This window comes from Canis lupus, chromosome 1 (assembly GCF_048164855.1).
Source record: "Canis lupus baileyi chromosome 1, mCanLup2.hap1, whole genome shotgun sequence".
NCBI classification, from domain to species: Eukaryota; Metazoa; Chordata; class Mammalia; order Carnivora; family Canidae; genus Canis; species Canis lupus.
In genome coordinates this window covers 40037409-40055423 of record NC_132838.1, presented here as the reverse complement: position 1 = coordinate 40055423, position 18015 = coordinate 40037409, and the positions used below count along the sequence as shown (strand labels likewise).

The 18015-nt window shown below is 41.2% G+C and overlaps 1 protein-coding gene across 1 annotated transcript in view; it reads right to left on the bottom strand.

The window, feature by feature from the left end:
* SASH1 (SAM and SH3 domain containing 1) overlaps positions 1-13274 on the bottom strand; it is a 313961-nt gene extending 300687 nt beyond the window's left edge. Inside the window, exon 1 of the mRNA XM_072827316.1 lies at positions 13116-13274. Coding sequence (XP_072683417.1) covers positions 13116-13127 — 12 coding nt within the window. The 5' untranslated portion in view covers positions 13128-13274. The remainder of the gene's footprint in view (positions 1-13115) is intronic.
* Between the last annotated feature and the right edge of the window lie 4741 nt (positions 13275-18015).

The window sequence follows — 18015 nt, the reverse complement described above, 5'->3', positions numbered from 1 at the left end:
TCCACACATCAACATTTTATGTGATTTATTTCAGATTTGTCATGCTTTATTTAATAAGGCAGGTAAAGTCTATTTTTTCAAATCAAATCATGAGATATTTTTTGCAATTACAGTCAATCCTTATCAGATTCATTTCATATTTCTACCTCCTAATAACAAAAACAAATTTACTTAAAGTTACAATACAATTTCAGATATCAAATTTAAACTGTGTGAGTTACATGAGTTTTTTAGGAGGTAGAAACGCAAAATAGCTTAAAGACCCATAATTGATGGATTCTTCTGGTCTCCATCGGCCACTTCCGCCTCTTGTCAGCTGAAGCCCCTTTGTTTGAACTCCGTTTTTGCTCATGAGCGACTAGCAGAACTCTATCTTTTCAGACAAAGAGGGAGCCCTTCTTCAGCATAATCAGAAATGCTAAATTTTTATTAACACAGCACTTTGACATTGAAAGCACTGTTCTAAGAGCTTTATAAATATTAATTTGTGTAATCCTAATTACAGTCCCAAGGGGGTCACTGTTACGCCCCCATCGCCCCCATTTAATCTGTAGCAAAACTGGCATTCAAATCCAGTCTGTCTGGTTCTCTTGGTCTTTGCTTTTGTTTTTTTTTTTTTTTTGGTTTTTGCTTTTAATCACCGTGCTACAGCTGCCTCTCTAGAATCATTTTCAATTCTTGAGTCTTCTTAGGGATTTCTCAGGATCATTCTCTTCTTACCTTGGCTATGCCCACTGTTTGAGGATGATGATGAAAACATTTAATGACACTCAGTTAGCTTTCATCTGAGAATCAGTTGCCCTGCAGAGCATTATTATCTTCATTACATAGATAAGGAAAGGAGGAACAAAGGGTCAGGTAAGCGTAACTGAGCCAAAGTTGGAAATAGAAGCCCCTTGCCTTGTGATCTAATCATAATAGAAGTTTCCGTTCCCATGAGTCGCTCAGTAAACAGATTTGGAGAGAGAGACAGTGAATGTCATTGAGGGGAAAGTAGGGACAAAAAATCTGAAACGTAAAACCCTTTGCCTCATCAAATTTATAAAGCAATGGAAGCAAAATTATTTTACAAATATTTTTAAATTTTATTTATTTATTCATAGAGACACACAGAGAGAGAGGCAGAGACACAGGCAGAGGGAGAAGCAGACTCCATGCAGGAAACCTGACGCAGGACTCGATCCCGGGTCTCCGTGCCACTGGGGCTGCCCTTATTTTACATATTTATTCAACATTTCCTATGTTGGGGGAAACGTATTATTTTGGATATAGTCATAATTATAATGTTGTGGGTATTAGCTTGATAAACCAGTTGTGAAGCTTTTGCATAGAGAAGGAAATCATCAATAAAATGAAAAGGCAAACTCCTGAATAGAAGATATCTGCAAATGACATATGTGATAAAGGGTTAATGCCCAAAATATATAAAGAACTTATCCAATTCAACACCTCCCCCCCAATAATCCAATTAAAAAGTGAACAGAGGAGCTGAATAGACAGTCTTCCAAAAAAGACCACAGATGCCTAACAGACACATAAAAAGGTGCTCAACCCCACTCATCATCAGGGAAATGTAAATCAAAACCACAATGAGATATTACCTCACACCTGTCAGAATGGCTAAAATCAAAACCACAAGAAACAACAAGTGTTGGGGAGGATGTGAAGAAAACGGGATCCTCCCGCACTGCTTGGTGGGAATATAAATTGGTGTAGTCCCTGTGGAAAATAGTATGGAGATTCTTCAAAAAACTAAAAATAGAAATACCATAAAACCCATTAAGTCCACTACTGACTATTTACCCAAAGGAAAAGGAAAAAAAAAAAAAAAAGCACTGATTTGAAAAGATATATGTTTATTCCTGTGTTTATTGCAGTATTGTTTTAAAATAGCCAAGCTATGGAAGCAACCTAGGTTCTATCAATAGATGATTGGATAAAGATATGGAATACCTTATATTATGTATATAATTATATATATGAATAACTCAGCCATAAAAAAATGAGATCTTGGGGCTCCTGGGTGACTCAGTTAAGCGTCCGACTCTTGATTTCGGCTCAGGTGGTGATCTCAGGGTCATGAGATCAAGCCTGGTGTCGGGCTCTGAGATCAGTGCAGAGTCTACTTGAGATTTTCTCTCTCCCTCTGCCTCTGATCACCCTCCTTTCTCTCTCTCAAGAAAAGAAAAAACAACAACAGAATGAGCTCTTGCTGTTTGCAACAACATGGATGGACCTAGAGGGTAACATGCTAAGTGAAATCAGCCAGACAGAGAGAGACAAATACACATAACTTCACTTACATGTGGAATCTAAAAAACAAAACAAATGAATAAACAAACAAAAAGCAGAATCAGACCCATTAACACAGAGAACAAATTGATGGTTGCCAAAGAGGGAGGTGGTGGGGGGAATGGGTAAAATGGGTAAAGGGATGTGGCTGGTACAGGCTTCTAGGTACAGAATAAATAAGTCATGGGGATGAAAAGCACAGCATAAGGAATATAGTCAATGGTATTGTAGTGATGTATGGCTGGGGACAGATGGGAGCTATACTTGGGGTGAGCACAGCACAGTGTATAAACTTATGGAATCACTATGTTGTGTGTCTGAAACTAATGCATAATGTAACATTGTGTACCAACTATACTTTTTTTTTTAAAAGAGAGAGACTCTTACAGTGCCATATGGTTCAAGATCTGGGTCATGATCTAGCCTCACCGTGGGCCAAAGTGAGTTGAAATTCGAGTGAGACGAGTCACACAGGGTGGGCTCTGCGCTGGTATATTCCCTAATTAAAGAAGTTTGGTTCACTTGCCTAATTCTTGGTTTTTAATCTGGGAATGAAGGAAAACTTGTGAAGTAGTCTCCTGGAAAAAAAATGGTAGTTGTTGATGTATATGCCAAATTCACTCTTCCTAAGCTTAGGGGTTGAGGTAGCCTGAGAATCCATTTGATATTGCGGCCCACTGGTGCAGAGGGGGTAAAACAAAATCTAGGTGCCCCTACACTACTAAGAACAGTCAGAAGTTGGGGGAAATGGGGAAAAGCATCCAACTTGCTTTTGGATTTAAAAAGAGAGAAAATACAACTTTATAAGGGAAAAGGCTCATAGTTTTCACTTTGGCTTTGTGGGTGCTGAAGAGAGCTATAAAAAAGAGGCTGAAAAAGAGGATAAAGAAAAATCCAAGGCTGCCAGTGCGGAGGGTGAGTTAGAGAGGCAGTTTTGGGGCCTGATGGCGGATGGGACTGGCCAGCACGGAGAAGTGGAGGGAAAGGCACACTTGGACAGAGAGACTGGCTAGGGAAAGCTCCAACACTGCAAAGTGCTTTAATGGACTTGAACTTCTCCCATCACTTTTGGCTGCTCACCACTGTTATCACTGCCCTTTGAAATTCTAATTAGCCAATTAATCACTGTTCACAGCCCCCGCAGCTCACCAAAGGGAAAATGATGTTCCCAGTTGTAGCCAAAGCAAAATCACCCCAGGTCTAGATGAACTCAAGGAAAACCGGTCTTGGAGGTTAACAACTCCTTCCTCCTGCCTTAAGTAGACTTGGTAAATTCTAGACTGGGTAAATTCTAGGTGATGTTCAAAATGAAACAGGCCTGTAAAATTTTTGCCTAAACCAGAATTTTAACATGTAGCTTAAAACCTTTAAACACAGAGAACTTCTTCCTTATTGACTGCATTTTTAATTTCACTGTCTTCTGTTTCAAATCTAGTCACTTACTTGCATACAGTTATCCACAAGATATTTGTGCAAATGGGGGAACATAAATTTGGTACTGAGCAAGCTCTGTTGAAGCTTTGTCATGTTAATACAGCCACAAATGAAAGTAAAATTTTATTTTTAGATTTAACCTCATAAATTGCCCCAGAGCAATTTTTTATTTCCAGCTGATGTATTTGAAGAAAATAGGTTCAGATTTATTGGGTCTGTTAATAAAAAAAAAAAAAATTAAATGACCTCCTGTAGTTTTGCTGCTATTTATTGATCTCTTTCAAATTTAGCCAGCAATTCAATCTGCAGTAAGGCGTGTTGAATGAAATGGATTGTGAATGTAAAAATGGAAAGAACATTTAGAAAGCATTTTCAAGTCCCAGAAAGTAGCTTTAATAAATGAGAATAAATTAAATTCACATCACTGGGGGAAAAAAAAGATAGATTTTGTTTTAATGGTGAACTACACAGAAATCATATATTGCATGTAGGATCTATTGGACACTTTTAAGAAGCTAGCCCATATAATGGACTGCTGTAGCTCTGATGAATGAAGGATCTAGAATAATCTATCTTATAACTATACCCACAGAGATTTTGAAAAATTACTTCAAACATGATTAGGGTAATTCACTTTTGCTTTCCCCACCCAACCATTGGAACTACTATGACCACTACTACTACTACTGGTAGTAATGATACTAATTACTAATTAATAATAGTAATAAAAACAAGCTCACTTGACTTCAAAATGAGAAGACTCACTGGGGTGATTTCCCACTATTAGATGAAGTGACCTCTATATTGCCAAATCCACATGTATGTTTCCAATACATTTCCTATTTCACCTTTGTTATGGCTGTCATTACTGATCATCTCTTTGTTCTTGAAACTCTTTGGCTTCCCTAGTACCATGCATAATTGTGTACTGTTTCTCTGCAAGCTGCTGTCTTCTCCTTCTAGTTCTTCCTCCTGGGATGCTTTGATTCAGCCAACTTTTTAACCTGTAGCTTTAAAGTAAGCCTTAAATAATGAGGTTTCCCAGGGTTATGCCCTGGCTCTTTCCTTTCATTACCCTTTTCCTGGGTAACCACCTTTATTCTGTTGGCATCAGCTAACTCTTATATGTTGATTTCTATTTCTTTTTTACAGTTCATCACTCGCTCCTCATCTCAAACTCAGTATGGTTAGAACTGAAATCATTATCTTACCCCTAAATATGATTCTATCTTTCTATTCCCCTAAATTTTACCTCAGGTTTAATCCCTGCCTCCAGCTTTGCCTTCTCTAGACCCTTCTCCTGCCTGCCCCAAATCATTTCTAAGATGGAAATCTAATCATAGGCTTCTGCTCAAAGCCTTCAATGACTCCTGCTGGAATTCATATTAAAGTTCAGACCCATTAGCAGGAGCAAATGGATGGTCATCCCTGTCCATGGCTTCACATTTTCCACCAGCTCCCCCTCCCCAAGCCCAGACTATAGTCAAAACCAATGCCCCAGGTGAAATTAGGTTCCTCCTATGACTTCTATGGCACCCTGCATGTATCACACTTTATTACAATCATTTATTCAGTAACAAAAATGTACAGAGTGCCAACTATATGCCAGACAGTGTTCTGTGCACCAGGGAGATAGTTTTGGGCAAAGCAAAGTTTTTGTTCTCATGGAATCCAATTCTAGATGAAGAAACAGACAGTAAACATAAATAAGGAAAATAACATAGAAAAATTGATAGTAAGGGACTTGGAGGTCCTTCCATTAGGGAAGTTGGCGCTGGTCTTTCTGGGAAGGTAATGTGAACAGATAAATGATAACAATAAAAGTGGCTGTCTGAAGATCTAGAGGAACAAGGTTCCCAGTGGAGGGAACAGCAAGTTGAAAGGCTCCTGAGATTGTAATAAGATGTTTGAGAGATGCAAAGAAGCCAGGGAGGCTTGAGAAGTCACTCAAGTAGAAGATGAAAGGGAGCGATGCAGGAGATGGGCTGGGGAGGTCAATGGGGGCCAGGTAGGGGCTTGGATTTATTTTAATTGCAGTAGAAAGCCACTGGAGGGTTTTCAGTAGGGCAGAAGTTTCTTATGGCAGTGGGTAGGATCACAGGCAGTGGCATAGCCTAGATTCAGGGTCATGATGTCTTGAACTGGGATTTTAGCAGGGAAGTCACAGAAAGGGTCATGTTTGGTAATAATTCGGATATATTGCCAATAGAAGATGCTGATGGATTGTGTGTGGTAGATGTTTATGTCTGTGACTCATTGTGTAGCAAGTAAGCTCTTTGTAAAGGGACCATTTCTTCATATCTGCATTTTTAGTTCACAGCTGGCACCTAACAGGTCACTGAAACTGTTTTGAGAATAAAGGAAGTGAAAGGAAAAATATGTTGCAGCTGGGGCAGTCAGCAAAGCCTTTGTGGTAAACGTGAGAATTGACCTATAACTTTAAAGATGGTCAAGTTTTGACTGGTAGAAATGGAAGTAGAGGGAATGTGAGTCCTTAACATTTCTGGATCTACATACCTTATGTCTTCATATTTAAAGTTGTAAGTCAAACTAATTGACTGTTAAATAAAATGTATTCTATCTATTCTGAAGTTATAAATCAAGCTAGCAAACTGTTAAATAAAACATGCTCTATCCTTTAACCTTGACAAATATACTTTGGCCGTGGGATGGGAGAGCCAGCCCCTGGACCCTGGTATGAGGCATGCCCCCTCCCTGCCCATCCCAGATTCCTCATATTCATGTGTGTGAACCCTCTGGCCTGTAGAGGGTACCTTAACCCCTGGCCCCTGTGCAATCAGGCCACAGAAGCTGCCATTGGACTATTACTGGAGAAGGGAATTTTGGGTCTCAGGTATCCAGAGCATGGACTAGACGGCAGGACTAGGACTCAGGGTGAACACCTCCCTTTGGCCCTGACAATTTTTCATCCCCAGAGGAAGGGTAAGAGCCAGAACACGGTCCATATAAAGGGTGAAACTGGGGCAAAGGCCTTTTTTACCTGGATCTAAGGATGGTGCTGGTTGAGGGGGTAAGAGGTGGGAATCGTGAGGCATATTAAGGGAATAAAGAAAGACTAGTTTGTTTGCAGCAGAGAATTCATACAGCCGAGGGAAGACCAGATCCTAGGTGGACAAGAATTTGAGGATAAAGAACTTTGATCATACAGGCAATGGGGAATTCAAACTCTTAAGCAAGAGGAAGAAATGATTAGACATTTGTGCACAGGCTGGATGGGAAAGCAGGGGGAGACAGTGATATCAGCAGAATTAATGGACTGCAAGGGTCAGGGCCAGAAGTAACAAGAACTGAAAGCAGAGAGAAAGGAGTTCATGTAATTTCTAAGAAGAAGAGACAATCAATTAGATGTAGGGCTTGAAGGAGACAGAGAAATGGGGTCAAGGATGGTTTTGCAAGAGAAAAATATGGCTGCTGCTTTATTCCTAGTGCTGTGGACTGGATTTCGTGTCCCTTCCAAATTCATATGCTGAAGTTCTAATATGATGGTATTCGGAGGTGGGGCCTCTGGGAAGTAATTACATTGTGAGAGTCTGACCCCCACAATGGGATTGGCGTCCTTCTAAGAAGAGGAAAGAGCTAGCCTTCTCTCTCTCTGCTATGTGAGGATGGAAGGAGAAGGAGTTGTAAGCCAGGATCTGCCAGAGGCTTGATCTTGGACATCCCAGCCTCCAGAGCTGTGAGAAATAAGTGCTTGTGGTTGAAGCCACCCACTCTATGGTATTCTTGTTACAGCAGCTCGAACTGAGTAAGACTCAAAGGAAGGCTCTTTTCCCTCTGAGAGGTCAAGGGAGGTGTGGGTATGCTTTGAACACCGTTCCTATAACCAATGCCAAGTCTGACTTCTCACAGCTCCTATGAACCTCGCCTCCCCCTCAAAGTCTTTTCCAGCGAGCACCTCACCCCAGCTCAGCACCCCCATCCACTGTCTGGCTGAGCCAGGAGGGCAGTGTTAGCTGGGAGCTCTAAATTATGTTCACTTTGGGAGCGAAGAAGGGTTTTGTAGAGATTATAAAAATGTAGGATTATTCTAAAAGGATAAACAAGTCCATCCCGAGGCAGGCACCCAAGTCATGGTCAGATAACATTAAATGATCATCATCGGGAAACAGAAGAGCTGACAGGGTGATGTGGTATCCAAACTGCCCGGGTTTGAATCCTGACTCTACCTCTTGCCAGCTGTGTGACCTAGAAAGTCCAAACCAGAACGTCTTCTTCTTCTGGAGTCCTGCTAGCATGAGTGTTTTCTGTCCTGACATGGGTGCTGGGAGCGGAGAGGGAACTGTCCCTCCTTTTACCACATGGAGGAGTGAAGACAAAGGCCAGGGAGCTTTCACGGCACTCAGAAGCACTGGGGGCAGCAGTGTCATGATAGAGCCAACAAATTAAAAGCATTTTCCATGAAAACAAAAACAAAAACAAAAAAAACCCCCCAAAACCAACTAGGCCTATAGATTTGTGCCATTTGATAGAAAAGTAACAGTTTTATATTTTACATACTGGAATATAAAATGCCTTTTGGCAAAGACCTCAGTAATTTTACTTGTTAGGTTATTTTTTCATTAGGCTCTTATTATAACCATCTGTTGGGATGTGCTAACTAGTTGTTTGTCACTAGTTCTTTCCCCCGTCCTCTTTCCACGGTTGCTTGGCAGCTGAGTTTGTTTTTCATTTCAATCAGTGGCACACAATTTCAAGCAGATGTTTTTAAAAGTGCTTGACTTTTAAGCAGAGTATGCAGTGCCCTCTTGACGGTGAGGCTACACTCAAGCCAGAATCTGGTTTGCAAATGAGGGTGCTGGGAATGGGGATCTTTGACAGCTTTCCTCTGGGATATTAGTGCCTGGGCCTGGAAGCATCTTAGCATCTCGGACCTGCACAGTCCATTCCTTGGAGGAACAGAGGCCCAGCACACACTTGTAGGGCTGAGAAGCACACACTTTCTATTAGGGTGCCCTGTATTTGAACCCTGCCTCCATCGCCTGCTGACTGGATGAACGTGAGCAAAGCTCTCAGTCTCTTGTGTGTTACATGGGGATACGAATGGGATAGCACCTCATAGGCTGCTGTGAGGATGAGGAGTGATAAGGTACATAAAGCATGTTCGTTCAATGACTGACACAGAATAAGCACTCAGCTCCTGCCAAAATGGTGGGTATGATTTCTATCTTGATTTTTAAAAAACCTTCCTCCTATGGGGTTGGTTGCTATTAATATTATCACTGAGTTGTAGATGAGGAAGGTGAAGCACAGAGAGGTGAAGTAACGTGCCCAAGGCAGCACAGCTAGTAAAGTGGCAGTGCAGTCTGGCTCCAGAGTCTCTCTCTGTTCGGTGCTTTTGGGTGCTAAGTGGGGCTGGGTGGTGCATAGTAGGCAGTGCATACTCTGTTTTAGGCACCAGGGGTAAGCACTTTACAGCACAAGGCTCCATTGAGCTCCCTAAGCTAACTCTCTTACCATGGTCCGGGGGATGCTATTACTCCCTTCATGCTAGAGATGAGGGAAGTCAGCGAGATCAAAGGAGGTCAGGGAGGACATATGCTGCCGAGAGGGGCTGGCTCCAGAGCTGGTGCCCCACACTGTTTCTTTGCACACTGCTGGGCAGTTCTCCAGATCCTTCAGAGCTGCATGGACCCGCGTGGTCACCTCCCATAAATGTCCCCAGGATGCCAACAGGTTTCCGGGAGACACAAGAGTTGAAGCCCACGTGTCCTGACTCCAGCCCATTGTTTTATGTTTTTGTTCATGGTATTATAATAACATTATTAACTGCCACTGTGAGTAACTCAATATACTTCATATTTTCTTTTCCTCTGGCCCCAAGTCTTATAATAATACAAAGATTCTAAAATGAATAAATATTAAAAACCTAATTTGCACAAGCACGAGGAAGTCCAGAAGGCCAAGTAAACAAGAAATCTGGGCACTTTTCTTCAGAAAATAAAAGTAGCAGGAAAAAGAAATAAGCTAAAAAGTGGTAAAAGTAGATGTGGGAAAATAATACTGCAAAATTCCTTCATGTTATCCATATTCTGGAAAATTACTGTCCACAATTACTTATTAGAAGGTATTGCTGGTTATAGTTCTGCCAGGAAAAGGGTTGGTTTTTGTTTTTTTTAATTAAGTATTTTCTGCTAGTTCTGCCCACTAGATACCATAACAAAATTTTAGTAGTATGGAAAAGTCCAGGCCTGCTCTCCCTGTACGGTGATTTTAATTGATTTTATACTTGAACCTTATACCTGGGGATATGATGAGATGATGCCATAGTTTATTGTCAGTAATAGGATAGTCATTAAAATGTTGCTTTCTATGACATCTCAGGCAGGGCCGTTTATTATGGAGAATCTTGTTTTCAAATGTTTTGACCTATTACAAATTTCCTCATGATGCGCCACGAGGAAAGACAGCCTGGAAAAGCCTGTCCTAAAGACAGCCTCTCTCCTCTTCAGGGAGCACAAGATCATAAGCATTTGCTTTTGCTAAGCCCAGTTATGGAGGGCCTATTTACCATTATTTAAACATACTTAGCTTCATAAATGTTTTCTCTTTTAGAACCTCAGCCTTGTTAGGATGCGCATTTTGAAATTGTATTAATTTCTAAGAAACCAGGATCTATACACCCCTACCGATTTCCACATGGGGTTGCTTTCTTCCAGATACTTACTGGATTTCAGATGGAATTAGACAGGTGGTCTTAGGCTCAAAGCTATTCAAGGCTGATAGAAAAATAAAGTAGGGCCAGCAGCCTTTGCCACAGAGAGCCTGTCTCAGTACTGACAGACCCCTCAGGGTCTTCAGTCCAATTCTGCAGTGACAGGTGATGCCCATGCTGATCTCAGCTGAACCTGGCATCTCTGGGCTCCTGGGGACCAGGGGTGACTTGGACAGACCCACCTGCCTGCCTAGAATCTTTTGGGTCTGGAACAAATCTGAGCCGCTCACCTGTGACAACCACAGGACCACAGCTGAGGTGGACCAGATGCCAGGGAGGAAGCAGGTGGAAAGGGTACAGTCTTTCTCTTTCTCTTGCCTCTTCAGCTCAGTTCAGCAGAAGCACACTGAGTTCTTGTTAGGCTGCCATACAGTCTGCAAAAAAAGCTGTTTGTCATGGAGGCTCACAGCTCCTTCTCCTGCAAAGCACCATGGTAATATGAGATTCGCCTCCCCTCTTCATTCGCCGCTCATTCTTTGCTATCTCAGAGCTGAGAGAAATACCAAATAAATATACACCTTGGCACATCTGGAGACTCAGTTGTATCTAAGCCCAAATAACACTAGAGAGGGTCCTTACCAGAGAACAGAGCTGGGACAGCACTGTCATCTTGAGAGAAAATATTACTTTGTGCTGAGAGCTTTATACACAGCATCTCAATTAATCCTTACAACAACTCTATGGGGGAGTACTATTTTACTATTTTTAATATCATTTTACAGAGAATGAGGCATCCAGAGATGAGGTAACTTGTCAACAGTCATTCGGCCTGTAAGTGATGGATTCAAGATCCATACCCAGGTTGGATTAACTCCAGAGGCCAAGAACTTAACCGATTTTGCTACATTGCATTTGTCATTAATCTTATTTATTAATATGTAAGAAATGAGGGGCATTCAAGCATTTTACTCATCTGAACGTGCCTACTTTTTGACTTCACATCAAAATGCATGCACCATCAGTTTCTATCAACTACCAAATGCACAAATCAGAAATACAGCTCAGCCCAGTGTCATGAGCTATGGATACTCTCGTCAGAGAAAAACCCACCCGAATATATTGCACTTGGTGTGGAGTGACAGAGCTGTCATAAAGGTAATCATGTAAAAAACAAAATCTGCCATTATTAGGTTTCTGAATTTCCGAGAAGGGGTTGTTTTCTGTACTGGCTAATGATGAACACACTTCTTCTATTCATCATTTCCAGTTTTATACTCTTGGGAGTAGGTTATCATAACTATCAAACCAGAGATATAAAAGACTAGGAAACATTTAGTTTCCGAATATAATGGCTTAGAATCCCAGTAAATCAAAAAAGCAAGGGGGAACATAAACAATACAGTTATGATGCCAGCTGGAGAATCTTTATAGTTGAGCCTTGACAGTGGTTTGCAAGTTTTCATGTTGACAATGATAAAAAAGAAAGAAAAAAAGAAAGAAAGAAAGAAAGAAAGAAAGAAGGAAGGAAGGAAGGAAGGAAGGAAGGAAGGAAGGAAGGAAAGAAAGAAAGAAAGAAAGAAAGAAAGAAAGAAAGAAAGAAAGAAAGAAAGAAAAAAGTAATCTGCCTAGGAGGACCAAAATCTCCAAGCACATACACACAGAAGATAATTACAAGATCCTGGGACTGGAAGTGACTTTTAATGTAATCCTTGCTTTTAGGACTGACCATTTCATTGCTTTTAAGAGCAGAGAGGTCAACAGAACTATAAAGATTTAATAATACCTGTATGGGTAATTTTCTGGAGAAGCCAAAGGATCTCCCCTCCTGCCAGTCTTTCCTCCCAATACCCCAACGTGCATGCACGCGCATGCGCGCGCACACACACACGTGCTTGCACGCCCTTTGACCAAGGAATTCTAGGCTTCGATGGCAATTATATCTTGACTGGATCATTGGACTATATTAATTGAAGTGATCTTTACTCCTTAAAGTTGAACTTCACTATTAATTTTGTTATGCAGAGTTTACTAATCCCCTAAAAGCTAAGAACAGAGATTCTTAAACAGGAGTTCATAAATTGGCTCCCTTGAAACAGGACGAACAATTTCCTCTGTGGAATTATTTGTACAGTGTCCTGTGGAGAAGTTTCATAGCTTTAATGGGATTCTCAAAGGCTTTCTGAGTCCCCTTCCTAGCTTCAAGACCCCTGTCCTAGAGGCCTCTATGAGGCTGAGCGACATGAAAGTTTATTTTATTTTATTTTTAAAAAGATTTTATTTATTCATGAGAAAGAGGAAGACAGAGAGACAGAGACAGAGACAGAGGGAGAAGCAGGCTCCCTGAAGACTCAATGCCAGGACCCCGGGATCACAACCTGAGCCAAAGACACCAGGCACCTGAAATCGGAGTTTTAAAAGGAATCCTGTTTCACTCTAACTCAGCACTTTCTAGATTACAGTCTTACATCAGTTCAAAGTAGGTTTGCCACCAAAAAATTTTAGTGTTCAGAGCACTTGGATTTGGGGATCAAGAATAAGCAATTGTAGACCTGTCTTCTTGCAACAACCATTGGTTACATCTTATTTTCTCCAGTTCCCAAGGTCCTCATTCTTATGTCATCGTTGAGTTACCAACCTTGGCTTGTCCTCTTATCGATAGTCCTTTGACTACAGAGTCGGGCTGACAGCTGAACCAGCTACCCGGTATATCTCTTACCTTCACACTCATTTGAATTGTGTCCTGCTTTACACGGCGGCTCCCTTCTCCTATTAATGCTCTGGCTGAAGAAGATTCCTCTCTTCTCTTGGCTTTGCCTTGCACTCTCCCGGTTCCCGAGGTAGTCTCTCTCGCCACAGCTCCCGTATTCCAAGGGCTGTCTGCTGCCTGTCTAATAAATTCTCAAGGAGCTCTCAAAGTACTCCTGATGACGTTGGTTTGTTCACTGGTCAGAAGAACACTCTTCCCCTGGAGATGAGAGGACATTCCTCAGTTTCATTCGGGTATGCCTGAGAGGTGCTTCCAGGCTGCTTGAGAATGAATGACACAGAAAATCGTCCTGGGGATGGCACTCCTCGGTTCTCTTCCCCATTCCAGAGTGTCCCCAGAGAAGGAATGTGGGCTCTAACATCATCATGACAGCTGAGAGCAACACTGCCAGTGGCACAGGGTCAGTGGCATGTGGCAGCCGTCAAAGGCCACCTGCATGATACTGGATGGCCACGGGGATCATACAGTTTAACACTGGTGCAGTGCAAAGAGCATGATCAGACATATGGGAGTTTGATTTCGAATTCGTTTGCATGCTGTGTGACCTCGGGTCAGTTACTTAAATTCTCTGTGCTTCAAGCTGTAAAATGGGGATAATGTTACTACTCGACAAAGGCTATAATTAGGAGAATATGAGACAACCTAAATAAATGTCCCAATAAATTTCCAGTCTCTTCCTTCCATGCCTTTCCATCGGTTTTCTCTTGCCAGTCCAGGAAACCCTGGAAGAGCAAGAACATGTCTTCTCTTTGTATTTATTCTTAGCACAGGGTCTGGCCCATAGCAGGCATGCAACAAACTGTTGAATAAATGGATGAATGAATACAATTGTTTTTGTTGTCGGTGGCACACCTTTGGTTCCTCCTAAATCTGATATTCACAATTTGATGAGAGGCCACCAGGGTGAAGATGCCTGAGCCAGAGCTTTATGGTCTAAATAACCATATTTGTTTCCGATGTAGATAACAGAGTAACACTGCACAAGCTCTTTCATCCTGATCTTGTGTTTAACTTTAAAAAAAATGGAACTTTTTTATAGACAGACTAATACCTCCTGATAGCTAGTGTTAAAATGTTACATTTTTAAAATGATGTCTCAATTTTGAGTAAGGTTTGAAGACCTACTGCAACTCAATATATTTTCTTCTAATCCTCAACTGGTATTAATTAAAATTTAGCTTAATCCTAGTGTTCCCTTGGGTTCAGGCAGATTATAATGACCAAGCTAATTCTGCAATGTTTTAGTAGAACCCAAGATTCATTGAGGGCTTTATGTAGGTTTTGGGAATTAAGATGCTGTAAATTTTAAAACCTATTCAAGCAGCTCTATATTTAATTATTCCTCCATTCTCTTGGAATAGAGAAGAAAGGAAATGATTTCAAAATTATTAACACAGAAATCACTGATGTGCTTTTGCAGCATTTTCGATTAGCCTCAGTAGCTTTACCTGTAAAAGGGGCATTGGCAGGATTGCCGTGCCCTCTGAAACATGCATGGAAACACCCAGGGCTTGGCCAGCTGTGCAAAGCTGCAGCTGCTGGATGTCACTTTATTTTGTTATTTTGCCAGAAATCCTTTTCAGTGCTTATTTTTCATAATCCCAAGATTATGTGGTCTAGCGGTAAACAAGGACTATGTAGGTTTTACTTATAATCTACATTTTTCCTTCTGATTCTTTTCTTTTTTCTTTCCATCTGAGTCTTTTTTTTTTTTTTTCCATCTGATTCTTAAGGGTACATTTTTTCTTTTTTGCCTGTGATGGGGTAAAATGAAAGTCTCTGTGAGTAATCGCTGTGCCAAGAATCCAGGTAGGAGAGGAGAAAGATCTGAAGAGAGCAGAAGAGCAAGACCAGCTGGCTGGAATGTGCTCTCACCTCTCTCTGAGAGGTAGGTAATATAATCCATTTCTCCCAGAGAGCACACTGACAGTGGAGGTGAAAAATGCTGCTCTGGAGGCTGGAGGTAAGATGCTCGACAGGGCTGACAATGGGTAAGGACAAAGTGGTGAATAAAGATGCTTAAATTCCTCATACTTGTCCTATGTGACCTGGCACTTCTTCTAGGATTCAAGAACATGTGTACACTTAATTCAGCCCGGCCCCACGCACTACTCCCCACAAGAAGGAAAATCTGTCTTGATTTCTCTTTTCCATCCATTCCTTTTTTTATTTCTTCCAATAGAATCTTAAATTATACCTGGGTAGAGGTACACTGTCACACAGATGAGTCTACTTCATCTCTTCTGATGATGAGAGGGGATACACAAGGTGGGAGCCAGCAGAAACAGCCTTTGATTAATATTTCAGTCACAGAGGAGGAAGCAGGCTACACGATAAAGGCATATTAAGAAATAGCTCCCAGACAAATGTATTTTGTGAGTTCATCTTGAATCATCCAACATCACATTCACACTGCATCAAAATTCAGGTGATTTATACAATCGCATTAGGTTCTATTAGTATTAATGGGAAATATGCATGTATATCAATATATGCATTAGTGGAGACAGACTCCCCAAAGGGTTTCTGCTTTGGGGCAAAAGCTGCTATTATTTGTCCCTTCTCCATGATGGAAATAGAATTATGCCCATTAAGTAAGTGTTCGATACTCCATGCTCAGCAGAAAAGGGGCTCACTCCTAAAGACACAAATAAAATTGTATTTTGTCTTTGTAATTAAAAGCATTGTAGCAAATGGCCATGTCTTACTATTATTTACTACTTGCTAAAAATATACTTATTTTTATTATCAGCTGTGGCTAGTCATTGATTCTAGTGGAAGAGAATGGTTTCCTAGTTCTTCATTCCTGTGTCAAAGAGGAAGAAATAGGCCAAGTTTGGTAGGGCTTTTATTGAGAGAGGCATCCCAGAAGTAAAACAATAAACTGTCAGGAAAGATCATTTTTCCAATTCACAAAGCAGGAAAAGGCTAAGGCTTCAGCCTGCTGGTATTCTGGTGGAAAGAAGTTTTAAGTCAAATTAGAGGCAATAAGAACTCCACAGTGTGTCATCATTGTACCAGCAATGATGCTTTTGGCCACTAATAACAGAAGACCCAATTCCACATGTCTTAACCCATTAGGAGGTTGATTATTTCACAAAGAGGAAGTCCAAATCATTTCAGGGTTAACTTGCCTGTTCTACCGTGCTGTTGAGGACCCTGTCCATCCTGGCCCTCCACCATCCAGCAGGTGATCTTTGTACTTCGATGGTGAACAATGTTGCTAAGATGCTGGCCTCAGTTGCAGACCCAATACCAACCCAATACCAGTGAAGGAAGGAAGATCATCTTCTATACATCTCTTTTTATTGGTAAGCAAGTTTTTTCCAGGAGTCCTCAGCAGCTAGCCTTAGGTCCTGTTTCTCTTCCATCATCAACAAGCCGTGAGAGAAGTAGACCTCCACAACTGGCTTAGGTAATCAATTTGCCATCCCATCCATGAGTTCCAGATAGGGTCACCATCCATGAACTGATGGTATCCCAGAAGGAGCTGTACACCACATGGAATGGAGGGTTCCAAGGGTGAGGAAGCAGGGGATAATGGCGTGGGGATGGACAGACAGTCATCTGTATGTGTGCCATGCCAGTGAGTTCCATTACTGGGCTCCTCAAAGGTCTACTTAAATGTAGTCATGGACACCTGGGGCCTCACTGGAATCTATGACGGAGTACCAGGTTTTGTGCTAAATCTGATTCAATATAGTTGATCCAAAGATTTAAACACTAAAGCCTGGGGCTTGAAGCCAGTTAAGGCTGCAGTTTCTAGGTTTAGGAGATTAATGAGAAACTATTGAGGAGATTGCTTATTCTGAAGCTGATCCTCGGACTCCAACTGACAACTGTTTTATTTTATTTTTATTTATTTATTTTAATTTAAATTCAATTTGCCAATCTATAGTATAGCACTCAGTGCTCATCTCATGCACCCTCCTTACTGCCCATCACCCAGTTACCCCATGCCCCCAACTGCCTCACCTTCTGCCACCCTTTGCTTGTTTCCCAGAGTTAGGAATCTCCTATGGTTTGCCTTCCTGTCTAATTTTTCCCCACTCAATTTCCCCGCTTCCCTTATGGTCCCTTTCACTATTTCTTATATTCCACATATGAGTGAAACCATATCTGACAATTGTTTTAAAAGGAAAAAAGAGAAGAATGAAAAATATAAAATGAAGAAGAATGAAGAAATAAAATAGTATTAATATAGTTTGTATCTTGGTTATTGTTAGCTTTACGTGACTGAAAAGTGGGGGGAAGTTAATCTTTGACACCTCCATCTCTCCATTCTGTTCTCCCTCGCCCCCCCTTCTCACCCCCATGACTCCCAGCGGCACACAGGGTTCTCATATTTTATTCCTGCTTCCTTCTGTCATATCTCCTCCCAGAGCTTTCTTTCACACTAGGATGTTAATATTGAATAGCTTAAGTATCATCCATTTCACTAATAAGCTTGGCTGTGTGACATGATAGGTCTCATGGAAAGGGAAAGAATTTTAGAACTAATCACTTCTGGGATGGAGATCTAGAACCCAAAAAAGAATGGCCAGACTCAAAATCACATGCTCTACTGCTGCCCTGAGCAATATGGTAACCAACAGACATATATGGCTAAAGAGTTTACATGTAAATTAATTAAAATTAAATAAAAGTAACCATTTCCTTTCTCAGTCACACTGGCCACATTTCAAATGCTCAGTAGTTACATGTGTCTAGCTGGGAGTACTATACTGGTAATTGCAGACATAGTACATTTCCATCATCAGAGAAAGTTCTATTGGACCATGCCATTCTAGAGAGAAATGGAAAGTCAGGATTATGACAGCCAGTGATGTTTTCCAGGGAAGTCCAGTCT